This window comes from Anguilla rostrata, chromosome 10 (genome assembly GCF_018555375.3).
Source record: "Anguilla rostrata isolate EN2019 chromosome 10, ASM1855537v3, whole genome shotgun sequence".
In the NCBI taxonomy this organism is placed as follows: domain Eukaryota; kingdom Metazoa; phylum Chordata; class Actinopteri; order Anguilliformes; family Anguillidae; genus Anguilla; species Anguilla rostrata.
In genome coordinates this window covers 17,859,976-17,879,435 of record NC_057942.1, presented here as the reverse complement: position 1 = coordinate 17,879,435, position 19,460 = coordinate 17,859,976, and the positions used below count along the sequence as shown (strand labels likewise).

The following is a 19,460-nucleotide window of genomic DNA, read 5'->3' as shown; positions in this document are numbered from 1 at the left end:
TTGCTCTTGCTTTCTGAAGAGTCGCGCACCAAAGCAGCCCTCACCTCTGCCCCAGGGCAGTCCCAGCCCTCACCTCTGCCCCAGGGCAGTCTCAGCCCTCACCTCTGCCCTGGAGCAGTCCCAGCCCTCACCTCTGCCCTGGAGCAGTCCCAGCCCTCACCTCTGCCCAGGGCAGTCCCAGCCCTCACCTCTGCCCGGGCAGTCCAGCCCTCACCTCTGCCCTGAGCAGTCTCAGCCCTCACCTCTGCCCAGGGCAGTCCCAGCCCTCACCTCTGCCCCGGGCGTCAGCCTCACCTGCCGCCCCAGCCCTCACCTCTGCCCAGGCAGTCCCAGCCCTCACCTCTGCCCCAGGGCAGTCCAGCCCTCACCTCTGCCCTGGAGCAGTCCCAGCCCTCACCTCTGCCCCAGGGCAGTCCAGCCCTCACCTCTGCCCTGGAGCAGTCCCAGCCCTCACCTCTGCCTCAGAGCAGTCTCAGCCCTCATCTCTGCCCCAGGGCAGTCCAGCCTCACCTCGCCCGGCAGTCCAGCCCTCACCTCTGCCCCAGAGCAGTCCCAGCCCTCACCTCTGCCCCGGGGCAGTCCCAGCCCTCACCTCTGCCCCAGGGCAGTCCCAGCCCTCACCTCTGCCCTAGAGCAGTCTCAGCCCTCACCTCTGCCCCAGGGCAGTCTCAGCCCTCACCTCTGCCCTGGAGCAGTCTCAGCCCTCACCTCTGCCCCAGGGCAGTCCCAGCCCTCACCTCTGCCCCAGGGCAGTCCCAGCCCTCACCTCTGCCCCGGAGCAGTCCCAGCCCTCACCTCTGCCCCAGGGCAGTCCCAGCCCTCACCTCTGCCCCAGGGCAGTCCCAGCCCTCACCTCTGCCCCAGAGCAGTCCCAGCCCTCACCTCTGCCCTGGGCAGTCCCAGCCCTCACCTCTGCCCCGGAAGTCCAGTCCTCACCTCTGCCCCAGGGCAGTCCCAGCCCTCACCTCTGCCCCAGGCAGTCCCAGCCCTCACCTCTGCCCCAGGTCCAGTCCTCACCTCTGCCCCAGGGCAGTCCAGCTCACCTCTGCCCAGGGCAGTCCCAGCCCTCACCTCTGCCCCAGGCAGTCCCAGCCCTCACCTCTGCCCCGGAGCAGTCTCAGCCCTCACCTCTGCCCCAGGGCAGTCTCAGCCCTCACCTCTGCCCCAGAGCAGTCTCAGCCCTCACCTCTGCCCTGGAGCAGTCCCAGCCCTCACCTCTGCCCCAGGGCAGTCCCAGCCCTCACCTCTGCCCCGGAAACTCGAGGGGTGGATCTTCCTCCTCCTGCGGGGCCGCACAGCTTGGGCTGTCTTACAGGGCGTGGTCTTAACTCTGTGCTGGGGTGCGGCTACATGTCTCTGGGGTGTGGCTGGACCCCTCCTCAGGGGTGTGACCGGACACCTCCTCTGGGGTGTGCCTGGACCCCTCCTCTGGGGTGTGACCGGACCTCTTCTCTGGGGTGTGACCGGACCTCTTCTCTGGGGTGTGACCGGACCTCTTCTCTGGGGCTTGGCCAGACCTCTCCTCAGGGGTGTGACCAGACCCCTCCTGAGAGGAGTGACCGGACCCCTCCTCTGGGGTGTGACTGGACCTCTCCTCTGGGGTGTGACTGGACCTCTCCTCTGGGGTGTGACTGGACCTCTCCTCTGGGGTGTGACTGGACCCCTCCTCTTGGTCACACCCGGGGCCTTCTTAGAAGGTGTGGCTTCACTCCTACTGCAGGGCAAGGCCTGGGTGCTCTTCCTTAGGGAGGTCTTGACAACTGCCATCTTAATACCAGCTCCAGGATCCCTGCTGGTTACTGCAGTTTTCCAGCTGACTGACGTAGGCCTGGGAAACATAGGGAGGACAAGAGAAACAGGTGGACTAGCGCTTCCATCACTGTGAAGTGCACACCAGCACAAACCTGAACAACTGCACAACCAAGCCAAACTGGGGAGAAATATTCGCAGGCGCATGAAGATGGCTTCTATTTTTGCCTTTTTTGATTGACACGTATGTATTTTTCAAACTACTTACATTCTGATTTATGTTGTTGGATGGATCTATACTTAACTCTAGACCATTGCTTCTTTCACTAAAATGTCATTTGAAAGTGAATAGTTTTCTCCTCAATCAGAGAAAAGAATAACAGCCAATTAAACAATTGTCTGCATATAGCAAATATATTTAATATATCCAACACAAACAAAAAAAAACAACCTTCCTCAGGATCTACTCTAATACAACAGAAGAACTTAACATGTAACTATGGGATTTCAAACTGACATTCTGAAGTCTCACAATGTCCTCTTCTGGTACAATGTGGTAATACAGCCACAAAATTCCCATTTAAAAAGGACTCTAAAACTCACTGCCCAACAGATGAAAAATATGTAATACAGGAACCCCAAAGGATCACATGGGGAAAACGAAAGCAATGCTAACAATTGTACCAAACATTTTCTGGTTTTATTCTCTTGAGAGATGTGAAATCGTGGGTGTGGGGAGAGGTTGCTAAAATCAGCAGTGTTGACTTTCTAATGCTCTAAAATGGCTTATCACTAAAAACAGGTTTTTACAATAACTTCCATCTTTACCACTAATATTCCACAAATTATTCGCCTAACCTGTTGCCGCTTCTGACATCAGCGTACAACACTCCAAGAGAAAAGAGAAAAATAAAAACTTGGAAAGTTGGAACAGACTTTTTTGTGTTTTTAAACTTTATTTATCTGTAAACTAGACAGATCATTGAGATTAGTTAAAGGAAAAAGCTTGTCATGTTGACACTGCCATTTCCAAATTGAAACAGGAAACAAAAATGGAAGTTAAACAGATGCCATTGCTTTCATCTACATCACAGCTACATAAATAAGAACAATCAATAATAACAATAACAATATAGTTATTATTCATTTTGCAGCACATCCAGTGCTGATGTGAATTTTAGCCTGTTTTTTCCCTTTCTCTTTTGGGTTTAAGATGGTCTGTATGCATTTGTACCCTGCAATGCCTGCAGCTCCACTCAGCTGTCTGGACCTCATTCTACTCTTTGCTGCTGCTGCTGCTGCTGCCCCCTGCTGGGAATTACGAGCACCACTCCTGCTCCTGCTCCTGTGTCTGTATTCAGTCCTGCAAAGGAACAAACAGAAACAAACATAACCAACACATCAGTTAGTCTCTTCATGCTAAACACATGAGGTGATGAACCACTTATATTCACACTTTTATTTAAAGTACTCGCTACGGTATTCTGAGTGTCTCACAAACGACTGCAATTCACATCACTTCACGTTGGCTATATTTTTATTAATTAACAGCATTCGAACAATGTTAAGCCAATTTTCGTGTTCGTTATTAAAAAGCCATGTTCATTCTTAACAGCCATTAACTACATGCCGATTTGATCCTGTCAATTTGCCCCCAATTCTGAGTAAGAATCACATTACTCACTACGATTAAGATCTGACCCTGGTTCACACGGACCCCCTGCCAGAATTAATGTCATTCTCAGTGGACCAACATGGTTAAATAAATTACTGTAAATTTCTTAAATGAATCCATATTCATCATTACTGTGCAATAAAATCTTCATTGTAAAATAAATTCTGATAGATACTTTGAAATCTATATTTCAGTATATATTGCCCCATACCTAGATTTAATGCAGCTAGACTTGATTCATTTGACTATGTGCAGCAAGGTCCTACACTTACCTTTTTCACAAATTCAATTCTAGGCCTTACCCTCCAAACTTCAAGCACCCATAAAACAGTACTATAAGCTATATTACAAATGTAGTTTACCAATAAAGTACTGAATGGTTTTGAGTTTGTGGACTAAATGATCATCACAATCTCTTAACAAAATATGCATGCCAATCTGGCCCAAAATCATTTGCATGAGGTTATTCTGGTATGGTATAATGTGAAACTCACGCCTATAAATCACTCATCACTGTTCAAATATTTTTATAACAACATGTTACTTTAAGCAGTTACATATAGCGATGATAATGCATGCATACACATCAGCGCATTGAAACTGCAACAACTAACACTACAAAATTCCACCAAAATACCAGGTGAAGCAGAAGGAACAGATCTGCAGTATGCACTGGTAGGTAATAAGCAAAAGCTGTTGATGCACTACTATTTCAGGGGCAACCAGACCCGGCACATATTCCTTCTGGTAGTGGCAGGCTAACGACAGTGATCAACGATTTCAAAAGCCCAAGACAACGTCACAATCTGTCTGCCAAAATAAAAGCAAACGCCTTCAACAAAGTCTGTGCAACAAAAATCATCAGTGACAACGCAGCCAATTTGTACAGAGGGTAAAGCCATTGTGCCCCTGCACAACAGGAGGTAATGTTTGAAACTTGAGAGCACGCCCCCCCCATCCCCCTTCATCCCCTTACCCCTGTCCCCCCCACACACACACACACCACACACACACACACACACACACACACACACACACACACACACACACACACACCACACACACACACACACACACACACACACACACACACATTCCTGTGGAAACATCAGGGCTCTGAGCAAGCTTCATTCCAAGGGTTACCACAAATATTTTTTCTAAATGGGGGTTCGTTACAAATATAAGATTAAGTTCATACACTGTGTAAGAAATTCAATTCGAGATGGGGGAATTGTGGGGGGTGTGAGAGAATAATCCTGAAACTAACTGGGTTCAAAATACATAACACATTTTCAGACTGAACGCGATTTATTTCATGCAGCATACCGTTTTGCAATGAAATCATTATATTGTAGTTAATAGCCTGAACAATCCTACAAAACAAATTCAATTTAAAAAGTTTTTGTACCCCTTCATATACTGCTGCAGTATTTTAGAAATGGATTTTGTAGCTACACTTGTACATTGCAGCAATATATTTTTGTACAATTCTGCACAGACAGCAGAACCAGCACATCACTATCAACAAGAATACCTGGAGAACAGACTCTATATTAGTTTGTGAGGCGCAAACATTGTAACCTTATTTCCTTCAATCATTATTAGGTTTATGCATTCACCTATTCAGTCAAATTAATGGCACTATCTATTATATAAGTTTGCGAAGTTATGCTGCAGTCCCTTGATGGCTAAAGTAAGAGAACAAAACACAAATAGGAGTTAGCAAACACAGTTCAGTCCAACCACAATACTTAGTTGACAACAGCAACAAGTACCCATGCTATACAGGTTAACATTTTTTTTTTTTTTTTCGTATTTTCAAATTAACACTATTCATTAAGCCACAAATAAAATATGTAGATCACATTGTTTCTCCATATTTATAACCACTAACATAATAAAACAATTCCTTTTGATATAAAAGTATATCTGTAGCTCTTTATATCTCAGAGCTGTAGTTCTGAGAGCGTATCCATTCTGCAATGGATTTTCAGCTCGGGTTTATTTATGTTGGCACTGGCGGCCGATGAACTGAATGCACTGTATCATAACCACCAAAAGACCATCAAATCCTCCGAGACTACTTTGTTATTTTCAGGATTTTAAAAAATAAACATAAAATCTCAACCAAATAAATGTGTTTTAAAAATAAATTTTCTTTGGGTTTTTTGTTGATAAATATGAAATGATTACTTTGATTACACAGAGTCTGTAAAATTTAACAGCTATTAGTTCCTTAACCATAATATTTGAGTTTCAGTTAGCAAGTAGCAAGCACCAGTACTTTGTTAGCTGGAAAAGTTATGTGGTCTCTTTCTGCAACTGGCAATGCAATGCTACAATTGTTGCTGAGGCAACAACTCACACTTTTATGGGCTGTGCTTTGTTTAAGACATAATTCTTAAATAACTTTTCCATTCATGTGGAAAAGTTATTTAAGAATTATGTGTTCAGCTCTGCGACCACATAGATAATTCTATCCCTGTCATCTGCATTTTGGACTTTTCATTATTTGTTCATTATTGGACTTTATTCTGAAATAAATGATCCTCACAAAGATCCTCACGTTTCACACACAAAACAATTGTTATATGCATGGTTGTAAGTGGAATAGAGGGCTTTTAAGGCATCATTTTGAGGCATAAACACCAGGCATCTGGAAACAGTCATTTCCATTAAAGCAAACAAGTTGGGGAGATGGGGTGGGGGAAGCACTTTGGTGTCAAGGTCAGAGCTGGAGTTCACTGAAGAAAATCTTAACTGATCGCTCCACTGTCATATCCCCCTTATATTCGGTATTGTAACAAGCTATGATCACGTTCAAACTTAAAAAACGAAAAATAAACTGTATATTATACATTTTCACAAATAATGGAAAAACAGTCTTACACTAAATGGATGGAGTGTTACCGAGTGGCTGTAATTCCACTGAATGCCAATTAAAAGCCATGATTGGTGAGGTTATGAGATCATATTGTTGCCAAAAGACTTCCAGACAGCCAAAACACTGACACACAGGGAGGTAAAGGGGAATAAAAAGTTATGGTTTGTTTCAATAAAGAAATAAGGCTGCTGTATGCCGAGTTTGAACAACATTAAGTGGGATCCCTGTGCAGGCTCCATATAACCAAAAAGAGGTCACCTTTCTAAGGCTTGGATTTCCTCGCTCAAATTGTCGTCTTTGGGCTCCTGTCTTTTGAATGTTGCCATTTTAAATTAATTCCACTGCTGCCTATTCTGGAGGTAGAACCTAATCTAACCCAGCCTCGGGCGGCCTTTTGTGAATGAGCATTCACAGGTTCTTTTGCGGTCAAACAGGGGCTTCGAGCATTACAAAGACAACCGTGAGCGGATTACAACCGACTAGTCCTGCAAAGCTTATCCAAAACACCCTTCCTGTCCCACGTCAGCCAGAGGTAAAGTGATGGGATCAACTTCTACTATGCGCGTGATAACATATATAGTGGCTTTCATACTGTCGACATATGTCGATAAGATCAGTAACCAGAAAATCAGTGTTATTCTTAATTCTGTTCGTAATTTTTGTCAAACAAGACAAACAGGCCTCTCAACCCAATCGAATAATTCCTATTTACCGTGTTCTTGGTCTACATAAATCTCTTGTCGACGTAAGCAATGTTTTTTTTCTTCATTTTTAATTCATACACAGTAACTCTCATCATTTAAAAGGGGCTTCTACCGTATCAAACAGAAACTGTTGGCGGTGAGTTTCAAATAGGTACCAATATATTATAATCAAATCAGGTACAAAAACGCAATAGAAAACTACCTTCACTTTGGTGGTGGTATATAGCAGCGGTATATAGCCACTATAATTTAACAAATAACATCAAAGTTTTGTGCAGAGGAAATATGGGCAATGTTGCTTTAAAACGCCATTCATACATTACATTAAATTCGTTTAAACCGTGTGCATGTGTTTAAATTACATAACTGTGCTAATCTAATTTAGCAAACAAGTTTGGAGATGCGGAGATACCCACATCATGTTTTCCAAACAGAAAGCATCTTATAATTGCTGTTATTTGCGTAACATTACAAACTTTGTACGATACCTTTTTCGACTGTCCGGCATCATCCGTTCTTTTGCGTTTTCCATTCCCACGTAAAAGCTTTTCGTTGTATACAATCTAGTGCTTCTTGCCTCTTCAGTTTTCATAGAAAATTTCAAAAAAGCCGCTCGAAAAGCTGACGTCTTCACGGACTTTCCGCCTAGACTTATTTTGAGGAGGTCGGCTAATAGAACAGCAAGCGCACCAAACGCTGCAGAAGACGCCCAACCAATCCAAGTGCTCCATTTTAAAACGCGTTAATGTATACATTTGAGACGGTCAACATTTTTTTGGAAGAGATCCTGTCGTTGACGGACTCTTTTTTTGGCCTGTGGACAGGGAGTGAAATTGGCAAAAAGCAAACAGTCTTCGAAGAAGGCTTTATTTGTTCTGTGAGGATAGCAGTTAGCTCTACCTTATTTGCATAGACGCATAAACAATAGTCATGAGTAAGCAGTTGTCCAATGATATATGTTGTGGTTCTGAACTACGGTCCTATGGATGACTTGTCCATTCAACTATTATTTGGCTATTCTACGTGGAGCCGATGCACAAGGCCCTTAATTGTCTCGAAGGAATGCTACTTCCAGCTGTTACAAGTAATTTATGTAGACAGCTTGTTGAGACAAAGGTTTTTGACTTGTAGTGCTCAGATTAAGCGATGCGTGGTAAAGTCTTTGCAAATGTTTTTTTTTTTTTTTGCTTCTTTTTTGGCTTTGTGCTTTGAAAATATAGACGTCAGTGAGCAACTTAACAATGATGGTAACAAAAGTCCTTTTATTATTTGCCAAGTCGTAAATAAGAAGGTTTGCCATGGCCACTGGTCTTTATTAAGGTGCATTTTGCTCTTGGTAACTCATTAAATTTCTCTCCCAGAGGGCTGTGAATTCTCCATAGTCTGCTGAACTTCAGACCTGGGTACCTTGTGGGGTGCGTGGTGACATTTTGGAAAGAAAGAATGTCTTTAATTATTAAGCTAAATGCCAAATAGTTACTCTGATCCAAACTGAACTGTCAGATTGTTCATCTAGAATTCATTGTCTCATAAAACAGTCTTTTTGAAATGTATTGTTGAGGGGAAATTGTGTAACACAACAAGTTTGTGTGCAAGATATTTAATGGGGTGTTGTGCATGCACATATTATTTGTGTAGTCAGCCGTTCTGCATATAAAACATCCTTTCATGGAATTAATTGTGACGTATAATTTAACCCATGAAAGTCAACTGCCTTTTGATGCAATCAATAGTTTCTGTTATTAAAGAGAAACAGCTCTGCTGTCATTTTTTACGTAGAAATGAGGTGTTTAATACAGTGCTGAATTTTGGAGAGAGGGGGGTTTGATTACTTGAATGTCGTCACGAGCAGTCAAATATTAGAATGTGACATTATTCAGAATACATGTCCCTAGTTGGTGTGACGTGCTGTGGTGAGCTGAGCTCTCTGCAGAGAGATAGAGAGGGAGTGAGTCACTCCAGTCAGACGGTGAGGCCTGCGACTAGACCCATACTGGCCCTGAGCTGACCCATACTTCCTGCCGCCTCATAATCGCGTCCCTGTGCAGAAAGGCTGTGAGCTGCCTCCTCTCTCAGTAAGATGGAAGAGTGGAGTAAATAGTCTGGTGTGTGTGGTGTGTGGTGTTCTGGGAGCTGAACAAAAATGTGTGGGTGACACAGCAGCACTCGTTTAGATTTAAGCGCTCCGCCGTGTACTGGGGGGGTGGGGTTTAGAGGCCAGGGAAAGGATAGAGGCGTGACCCAAAATCCCCACCCACTTCACATCCAGAGCCCGTGGAAAGTTTTTAATTGCCCCGTCCCCCCTCTCCCCTCCCACCCCCTCCATAATTTTTAACGGAACTATTTCCTGTACATAAACAAGCATGGCTCCTCCAGGCTTCCCTGCTAAAGCAGTCTTCTTTCGAAATGGAGATTAGAATCTGTTTGCTTGGTTTTCATTGGCACTTCTAAAAGGAAAATGTTTAAATGTTAACTGTTCTAATTCTAACTGCAGAGTTTTACACTTGATGCATTGACAGCACAGCCAGCGAGGTAAACCGTGGAATGAAATATAATATGCTAATAAAATGCAGCCGAAAAAATTAACAAGACTCCAGTAAAATGTGCAGGATTAGATTTTCCAGGCCAGGTTCTTCTGTCAGAGATTTTATATCAAAAATGCAGATCAGACCAATAACAAGAGAGTGAAACCAAGTCAGGGGAGAGAGTCTTTCTGTGTGAAGTTTTAATGACAGGTCTACTTACGCACCAGCTCAGATAACTTGTAACAAATGTCCTTTTAACCTCAGCCTGTCTTGTCGGCAAACCCCAGAAAGAGGTGTGGTCATGTGGCACCAATTAGCCTGATGTACAAGACTCATTCTTGTGCAGGAACCGTTCAGCGTTCTCTTCAAAAGAGGACAGCGCTATAGGAACAATACAAAGGCAGGGGGCTGCCCTTCAAACCAGCATTACAACACAGGGGTTCCACCCCTGCTCTTAAGCAAGAGCCACAAATACACATCCTTGTGGCATTGGACAAGTGGCATCACCTCTAATCTGTAGCATGAATGAGAAATCCTGAAAGGCATTGTTGGGAAGTTTAAGAAATGGATCTAGATTAATTTCTGATTGCTACTTGAGGTTGTATGTTGAGTATCAGGTATTTGACTTTCAATTTGACTATTGGTTAAATTCTTTAACTATGTATTTATAATCTAACACTGTGGCTAGTGGTTTTCCAAAGTCAATTTTAAATGGCCAAAATCCCCCCCAAAAGAAAAGTAATACATATATTGGAGAATGCAACGGAATGTACTTGCCTGGACATAATATTTTATTGAAATGTTTTAACAATTTTGCCGAATTCCCCTTCTTATCAATTGTAGATAATTGGGCCAATGGGATGAGCACTCAGTGTTCATCCAGTTTTCATGGGAATTGTAGTATCATATAGTATCACCTCAATTTGACTTAATTGTTTCAGATGCCTTTTGTAAACTACAATGATTTGTTTTGTTTTTCATAGAAAATGCTACCCAAAGGTCACAAACCAAAGTGGCTGGTAAGCGTGATGGAGTTACACACTGCCAAATTCTAACAAGATGGCAGGCAGCAGGTGTTAATGTCAAGCCTGGTCTCCAGTGTCTACTAATCGAGCAAAATAACTGAAAATAGTGCTGGATAGACTGAGAAGTTTGACGGTTACTAAACAATTCAAATTCTCCATATGTCTGATCTTTGAATTCTGTTTTTCTTAAATCCAGTCCATAGTTTATTGGAAATAAGTGCTGCATGTTGATAAGTTGTTAAATGAAAGCCTGCACAATCCTGCAAACCTTACTTGCGTGCATCTTCTAATGGAGCAGGCCCCAACCTCTTTTAATCAGATGAAGAGTCCATCCTGTGGAGCTGGAAATGGGATAATTTAGGGAAGTAGAGACACCCTGTGGTCACAAAGGAAACAGCAACTTTACCAGGTTCTTTTTTTATATCCAAGATTGTTCAAACTGTTTCTTGTATTTATAATCTAATGAAAAACATATTTTCAACGTATGAAAATGCCAAGTTACTCACACATACAAAGCACTGTCTATAATTAATTCAAACTGGAAAAAATCTAGGTCAATAAAAGTATTGATATCAAAAGTTAAGAGAAATAATATTGCTATCTTACCTCACACAAATTAAACAAGCTGTATTTCAAATCAATGTTACCCAATGTTTCCTAAATTATAACTTGGCCCTGTGTTTTTTAATCTGACAATGTGGTCATTCAAACTTTGTGTCACATCAAAGTGTCAAATAACAAAAATGGTCTCTTGCAAGACATTTAATGAACGTATGAAATTGCCAGTGAATACCTACAGAGAGTATATTCCTTCAGAAAGGATATGTTTATACTTGGTTGTGAAGATGTACATTTTACAAAATGTACAAGTTCGTTTATGTTTGCAACTCTACTGCACATACGGACATACACACATACATAGAATACTTCATTATCACCATGGGGACATTTCTCTAGCAGCATGTAGCATTAACGTTCACAAACAGATATTTATACCAAGAAACATACAATCATTCACGTTACAGAAAAGTCGGGTGGATAAATGCATAAATACATATAAAAAATCAACGTATTGAGGCCTATTAAATCAATCTTGACTTTCAAACCTATCCACACATACTGTATGTTGCCCCATTAATTTACTGCATGCTTGTACACACAGGGCCTAGTTACTTTAAACAATATAGGCATCGTTGTGTAGCATACAGCTTGTTTAATTAGTGTGAGGTAAGATAGCTAATATTGTTTCTTGTAACTTGGTGTAATTTTGATATCAATACTTTGATTGGCAGGCCTATATTTTGCCAGTTTGAATTAATGACTTATAGACTGTGCTTTGTATGAGTAACTTGGCATTTTTGTATGTTGAAAACGTGTATTTCATCTGATGTAGATTTACATGATGTATAAGAACCACAACCAAAAACCAATATCCTGAACATTATCAAGAAAACATGCCCTTTTGGCTTTGCCAAACTATTTTTATTCATACTAACATCACTTATTCAGCTCCTTACATATTTTTCCATTTCAGGTAATAAGTATGTTTTCTTTTTACACATTTTTGTCTCACCCCAAAAGCTATTTGTGTTCTGTCACAAACAACTCAATATGTTCTGTAAATATGACTGAAAAAATTCCAGGACTGGCACACAATTTCTATGTCCCTTGTTTAAGAATTCTCATGATATGAATTTAATTGGAATTCCCAGAGGATAGTTGATCCAAATCATGTTGTGTGTACTTTTTGCCCTCCTTTATATTTTTTTTAAACAAACATAGACATTGACAAATTTAAATGTGAAACTTTGATACTCAACAGATTATACTTATACTAAAATAACACACACTGACAGCCCATTTTCCCTCAATATCATGTAACAGGATCGAATCCAATATAACATTGTTGAAATTTGTAACAAGGTTAAAAACTTGTGCTAAAAACGATAATAAATCATTGATGAAATTATGTCTTCAGCCTTTAGTGATGATATTCTAAGGTTGCTAAGACAGTATTTCATGTGTAGCAGTCAGATATACAGTACAACTTGCAACTGTCAGATTGAACTACATTTTTACTTAAGTAGTCACTGCAATTTTATCATTTCTGAGTTAAGATATAATCATGATGATTTGTGTTTTGGCAACATTGGTGGCAATAAGTGGTCATTCCTGTAGTGAATGGCAATACATTTCCCAGAGTTCATTTTGCAGCAATTTCCTTTTTGCCTAAAGATCATGGGAATTGGGTGACCTTTCAGACACAAAAAGGTGCTTTTGTAAAAAAGATTTACAACTTCTTTTTAAGAAGATGCCATCTTTTGGATGAAAAGCTAAACCAATGTCCTGGCTCACTGGGAGTATTACAGATCCCTAGGAATTTACAACTTACATACTGAATATTTAAATATAAGCCACACATCCATTTGAAATTATTACATATTGGGTCACACAATAATTTATATCCATTGACAAGATATCAGGGAGTATAAATCACCTTTTTTTTGTAAAGGCTTTGGCAAAGAGCCCAGGTTGGTTATTTCTCAAGCTCACATGTGAGTTTCACAATGACCACCGTCCTTATCAGTGGAAAAAATCCGCATTGCAAAATAGTGGAAAACTTCCCCATTGCAAGAAAAAGTTACTGTGCTAGACGGTTCATCGTCATGGAAACTTCATCAGTTACTTCATCAATGAGCAGCCATTCCTGTCATTTCACTGACTTGGTGTAGATTTATCCTAAAGGTGTCTTATTTGTGGCTTCCTGACAAGTAGACAATTGATCTGGTGGTGATTTGACATGCTTTTTGTAGACACATACCTGATTTGTGTAATCCTTCATTATACACTCACTCAGTCTTAACTGCAAATACTGAAAAACATGGTTCATTTGAAAGCTGATCATATTGACATTTTAGCTGATATTTGTTTGCAGGTAAAAGCACAGTCATAAAAGGTTCACAAGAATACAGTTGTAGCATGACAAAAATGAAAAATGTACTTCATTCAGAATACGTTCTAAGAAACTTTTGAAGTTTCAACAGACATTATATACATATGCATAGACATTATACACAACTCCCAAATTAGAAACTTTGATGTACATAAATGTCATAAATATGTGTGCTGCATAACATTTGTTCCAATTTGTAACTTTATTGTCAATCTGTGACAATGTAGTTGTTTTAAATGTTTTACCAGTTTACTGACAACAGCTTCACATGCACCTACTAACAGGGTTGAGTTCATTCACAGGGGGGCGACATAGCTCAGGAGGTAAGACCGATTGTCTGGCAGTCGGAGGGTTGCCGGTTCAAACCCCGCCCTGGGCCTGTCGAAGTGTTCTTGAGCAAGACACCTAACCCCTAACTGCTCTGGCGAATGAGAGGCATCAATTGTAAAGCGCTTTGGATAAAAGCGCTATATAAATGCAGTCCATTTACCATTTACCATTTATGTGAACTTATGGTTTATTCTGTACATGCGTTTCTATACTGTCATGACACCCCAGACTATATCCTAATGAAGACTGTTCACACCCGCCCAAAGCTGTATGCACTGAATACAACACTGCAATGTAGAGATATCAGTATCACTTTATTCACATACTAAACCCAGCGTTCCCCCAGGTCAACACCTTACATCCCATATGCTCTCTCATTTATAGCCATCCAAAGCTAAATGAACTACATAGCTGAGCGTGTTGATTAGAAGCATGCGTGTTCAGTTTGCATTACCTGCAGGTACTTAGATTCCAGTTGTTTTCATACATTGATGCTAAGCCATTGCTGTATATGGTTCATGTAGACAGGTTATTCACAGAAGATATGTAGGATGTGTATTAATGCTTAGTACATTGTATTGATAGAAAAATAATTATATTTACATTGATTTTGATTAATATATCACTTTAAGGAACTTAAAACCTAACGTGCCACTGTCACTGACCCTCCTTGTTTGGGAAACTGCACTATTTTTTACCCTGCCAACCAGTGATCCTGCCTATATGAGAGATTGTCTTTCACTTTGTCGTCCCTGCCTGTCTTACAGGTCTGTCTAAAGAGCCCTATCTGATGTATCTACAGTACTGTTTGGCTTGTCTCTGTCAGCGCTCTCTTCACTCTCTGCCTGCTGTGGGCAGAGGCGCCTGAGTAGGCCGGATTTCCTAGCGTTAGCCAGGGTCTGCCTCAGGGCTTCCCGGAAGCGTCGGGAGGAGAAGCAGTAGAGCAGGGGGTCCAGGCAGCAGTTGGCAGCGGAGAGGGTGAAGCTAGCGTAGTACCAGTCCTCAGCGCGATTCAGCATCTGGCAGCGGGTCGGGTGGAAGAGGGCGACGGTCACGCCCACCGTGCGGGTGACGTGCAGCGGCACGTAGCAGAGGGTGAAGATGAACATGCAGGCGGCGATCACCCGGGCGGCGCGGCCCTTCACGTCCGCCCCCTGGGCCTTGACGCGGGACAGGAACGCGCCCAGCCAGGCGTAGCAGGCGGCGAACACGCAGAACGGCACCACCACCCCCGCCACCAGCACCGTCAGGTTGTAGACGAAGAAGAGCGTGGCCATGTTGGGCTGGTGGAAGTTCAGGCACTTGGTGGTGTTGTCCGCTTCGTCCACCCAGGTGTCCAGCAGCCCAAAGAAGGGCAGGCCCTGGAGCAGAAGCGCCACCCACACGGCCGCACACAGCCGACGGACGTACTGGGGGTTGGCCATGCGCGACTGGGTGGGGCCCCTGTGCCGGGCCACGGTGGAGCAGCGGTGAATGCTGATGAGCGTCAGGAAGCAAATGCCTCCGTACACGTGCACGCTGAGCAGGAACACCTTGAACTGGCACAGGAAGACGCCGAAGGGCCAGTCGTCCCACATGGAGTAGAGCACTATGAAGGGGGCGGCCGGCGTGATCAGCATGTCGCTCAGGGCCAGGTTGAACTGCAGCACCACGCCAGAGTTCCACTTCATGGCACGGGAGCCGAACAGACACAGGCTCAGGCTGTTCAGCAGGAAGCCGCCCAGATAGAATACCACCATCAGCCAGGGGAGGGAGGGGTGCAGCTTCTGGGAGGGGCAAACTGTACTGTTGGACATCTTCAGGTGGGCAGGGGGGGGGGCTTTTACCTGCCATTATTAGCAGACAGGGAAGAAACTCAGTTAAAATTCATTGTTTCAATTATTTGTTTAATTATTTATTTTAAAACATATTTTCCTGAATGGTCCTTATTTCCCTCAATACTTTCTGAACTAACAAATTGACATATCCTTCTAAACAATTTTTATGTAATTTTTCTGTTGTGTGACATCTCTTTTTACAAAAAATAAAACTTCTTGTCCAAATAAGGAAAAGGATACACACCACTTGCACTTACTCAGTTGCAACATTTGTAAGATCCTCAAAATAGATACGGTGTTAACACCCTTGGTAAGCGTGAACAAAAATAAGATGCATGTCTTTTATTTACTGATAAACTTCGAGTGAACTCCCCAGGTTGACATCCTGTTGTCCTTGCACATTTCCTCAGTGAATACGTGACTGCTCAATGCACAGCCAATAATGTTTTAGATAGCATAAATGTGCATTTCTGGAAATTAGCCAAAAACAGCCCGATGTTTGTGTAGACATGCGGAATTTAGTTTACTGAAATAAATTAGCCAGGGGATGAAAGAAGGAAAATAATAGGACAAACATGGAATAAAGGGATTTTGGGAGGAGAGTGACATACAAGGCAGGCTCTTACTGACAAAATATCACGTTGAAATTGTGTTGTGTCTGTAATCGACTGCTGCTTTCTTGGCCAGGTCTCTCTTGAAAAAGAGATTTCTAATCTCAATGAGACTAACCTGGTTAAATAAAGGTATAATTTTTTTTAAACTATATGAAAGGGTAGACAATTTCTTGTGTGTTAGAAATATATTGAAACTGCTATCTATGAAACATCTAATACATTATACAGTTAGGAGCTCTATCCAGAGCGATACACAATTATTGCCTTACATGATCCATTTATCGTGATTACGAACAATGCAGGTAAGACCTGTCAGGTAAACGGCTGTCTACAGATCACTTCGACTTCGGTTACAAGCGCAGTCTACATCTTGCCACATCCGTCACTAAACACATGATACTGACTCCTGACAAAATATATTACACTTGATACTTACTCCTGAAGAAATGTATTACGTATGATACTAGTTTCTATTGACAAAATATATTACTTATGATACTGGTTCCTATTGACAAAATATATTACCCACGATACTGGCTCCTACTGACAAAATCTATTACACTTGATACTGGCTCCTACTGACAAAATATATTACACATGATACTTACTCCTGACAAAATATGTTACACATGATACTGTTTCCTATTGACAATATATATTACAAATGATAATGGCTCCTACCTTTTGTCCTCCTTTTGACACTCGGAACTCTTAATATCCTCTGAAGCCTAAAGGCTTTTTGGTGGTTTTTTAGTTTGGTGGTTTACAAAACAAGATTAAAGGAAGTGTCTTCTCAAACCGTGTGTGTGTGTGTGTGAGTTCACGACTAGTTCACCATCATTCATAACCCAGATGCATTCAAATTCAATTCAATTCTATCAAAATTAAATGGATAAAATATTTCTTGAAAGATATTATATGGCGAGGCACGTCCTCACTAGTGAGAGAAAAAGATGAAGAGTAGCTCTAAAACATGCAGTTCTTCTATTCCATTACATGTATGAATGTATGTGTGTGAGTAAACGTGTGCGTAGAGGAATGTGTGTTTCCTCACTATCATTTCCCTTTTATCTGCGGCCAAACATCCGTTCATTTGCAGGAAACCCTGCCCATATATGCCATTACCTCAAAACCCACCCCCACTCCCAGCATCATGTAGAATGAGGAACCTTCACCCTTGCAAGCAGAACTGTTCTTTGGGTGTAGGGTTAAACTATTCACTGTCCATTTGTTATTTGGTTTCAGAGTAAAACCCACCTGTCTGTACTTAACCTGGATTCCCATTGCCTGGTATTATGCTTCAGCCTGTACTCCACACCCATGATTATATTTACCCAAGTGAACTTCAGCAACTGTTTCAATGCACAACCGTTTTGAGCACGTTTCTGAGAAATGACCAGGAACAGCTTTTATGATGATTGTGTGAACGTGCTAGTTCCTTCTCTTTAAAACAGTCCCCTCATCATTTAGCACTGGGTATGGTAGTAAGATAATGTTTCTGCAACAAGGGAACAGTACTATCGGAATGAGCACCATACACCATCTCTTGCATTGTTACTAAAAATGGCTTCAGCACTTCTCTCCCGCCACCAGCTGTCCTGATCTCATTCACTGTATACTAGTTTCTGTTCCAGCTGACATAGCCATGTCCAGAAACCACTGTCAGTAATGAGGACAGTATTATAATACCACCAATTGACTAATTCAAGTCTTACTGCTGAAAGTATGAACAAAATTTGCCAAATGTGTATTACTTGTCAGTCAATATTATGTTATCTTAAACAGGGGACAGTTGTTTAGACATTAAAAAAACAAGTCCAAAATGCCCAAAACCAAACAAGGTGTTGAAAATCCCCAAACGTGACCCAACCATTCATTACAAAATGATACACACAACAGCAAAACGAACAGAAACTGTAAAATGCATACAAATGGTCATAGGTGTTGGACATTGACATGGACGTGGACAGAACAAAGGACAGGTCAAAGTTGGGCCTACAGAAGACTTCTACCCTGATCTTGAACCAGTAGTTAGCTATTCTTCCTCCTGGTTACTAAAATCACAGTCCTTGAGGACCTGCTGGTTTTCCACCCTCCCTTTATCTGAGAGTCGGGTGTAAAGACAGCCCGGCCAAACTGCAGCACTAACTGTTCAGTTAATTACCTGGGAGAAAACAAAACAGGAGTATGTGTATGCTGGGGAACCAACCAGAGTGGCAACCCCAATTTTTTAAGCTGTTCATTTTTCCAAATTAGGTGCTTTCCGTGTTTAAGTTATGTATTCTCTTAAACCAGATTATGTCAGAAATAGCTATGCATGGCATGAAGAATAAAATTCAGTATTCACATTGTGCATTGTTACGTCCCCTGCCTCTGCTTGCCTGGGTAGTGCAGGTGGAGGTAGTTGCTTAATTTCCTAATTGCCTGATTGTCTCCACCTGCCTGTGGCCCAATATAAGCCAAGTAGTATGAGGCAGGAGAGATTTTCTTTTGGGGGCTTTTGTGTAGAGAGTCTTTCTTTGGGATCTTCTTTTGGGTGTCTTGTGCTTTTGGGTTTGTAGTTTTTGTGAAGATTGTTTTGCTTGAACTTTTGGGTTTCCTGCGGCTGCTGAGACGCGCCCCATGTTATCAATAACCTGTCTGGGAGGGCTGCCTGCAACACAAGTTTAGGGCAGGACGCCGCTGCAGGCACACTTCTCGGGCGAGGACGCCGCCCGTACACAAATCCTGCGGCGTCGAGCGGGCGCCCATCCCACTTCCTTGCGCCGAGGACGCTGCGGCGACACACTTCCCTGCGGGGCGAGGACGCCGCCGCAGACACACACTTCCCTGCTGGCAGGACGCGCCGCAGACCAATCCTGCGACGAGGCGCCGCGCGCAGACACACACTTCCCTGCGGCGGCGAGGACGCCGCGCGCAGACACACACTTCCCTGCGGCGGCGAGGACGCCGCGCGCAGACACACACTTCCCTGCGGCGGCGAGGACGCCGCGCGCAGACACACACTTCCCGGCGGCAGACTTTCCTGGATAATTCCTGGACATTAGGTACAATGTACCTTGTGTCTTTTTTTTGTCTTATGGGTGGGTGTGTTACGTCCCCTGCCTCTGATTGCCTGGGTAGTGCAGGTGGAGGTAGTTGCTTAATTTCCTAATTGCCTCCACCTGCCTGTGGCCCAATATAA

General features: G+C 42.6%; 2 protein-coding genes across 2 annotated transcripts in view; both read right to left on the bottom strand.

The window, feature by feature from the left end:
* LOC135265185 (regulator of G-protein signaling 3-like) overlaps positions 1 to 7,879 on the bottom strand; it is a 126,642-nt gene extending 118,763 nt beyond the window's left edge. The window contains exons 1-3 of the mRNA XM_064354568.1: positions 7,501 to 7,879; positions 2,984 to 3,112; positions 1,245 to 1,828 (exon numbers count right to left, since the gene is read on the bottom strand). Of these exons, the coding sequence (XP_064210638.1) occupies positions 1,245 to 1,828; positions 2,984 to 3,112; positions 7,501 to 7,604 (817 nt within the window). The 5' untranslated portion in view covers positions 7,605 to 7,879. The remainder of the gene's footprint in view (positions 1 to 1,244; positions 1,829 to 2,983; positions 3,113 to 7,500) is intronic.
* Positions 7,880 to 14,140: 6,261 nt separating this feature from the next.
* On the bottom strand, positions 14,141 to 17,358 carry LOC135265187 (P2Y purinoceptor 2-like). The gene is made up of 2 exons (XM_064354573.1): positions 16,958 to 17,358; positions 14,141 to 15,671 (listed from the first exon to the last, which is right to left on the bottom strand). Exon 2 carries the CDS (start codon positions 15,639 to 15,641, stop codon positions 14,619 to 14,621), a length of 1,023 nt encoding a protein of 340 aa, XP_064210643.1. The 5' UTR covers positions 15,642 to 15,671; positions 16,958 to 17,358; the 3' UTR covers positions 14,141 to 14,618.
* Between the last annotated feature and the right edge of the window lie 2,102 nt (positions 17,359 to 19,460).

What these genes read in the sequence shown, in the direction of transcription:
- LOC135265187 (XM_064354573.1), bottom strand. Translation starts at nt 15,641, where the DNA reads ATGTCCAACAGTACAGTTTGCCCCTCCCAGAAGCTGCACCCCTCCCTC.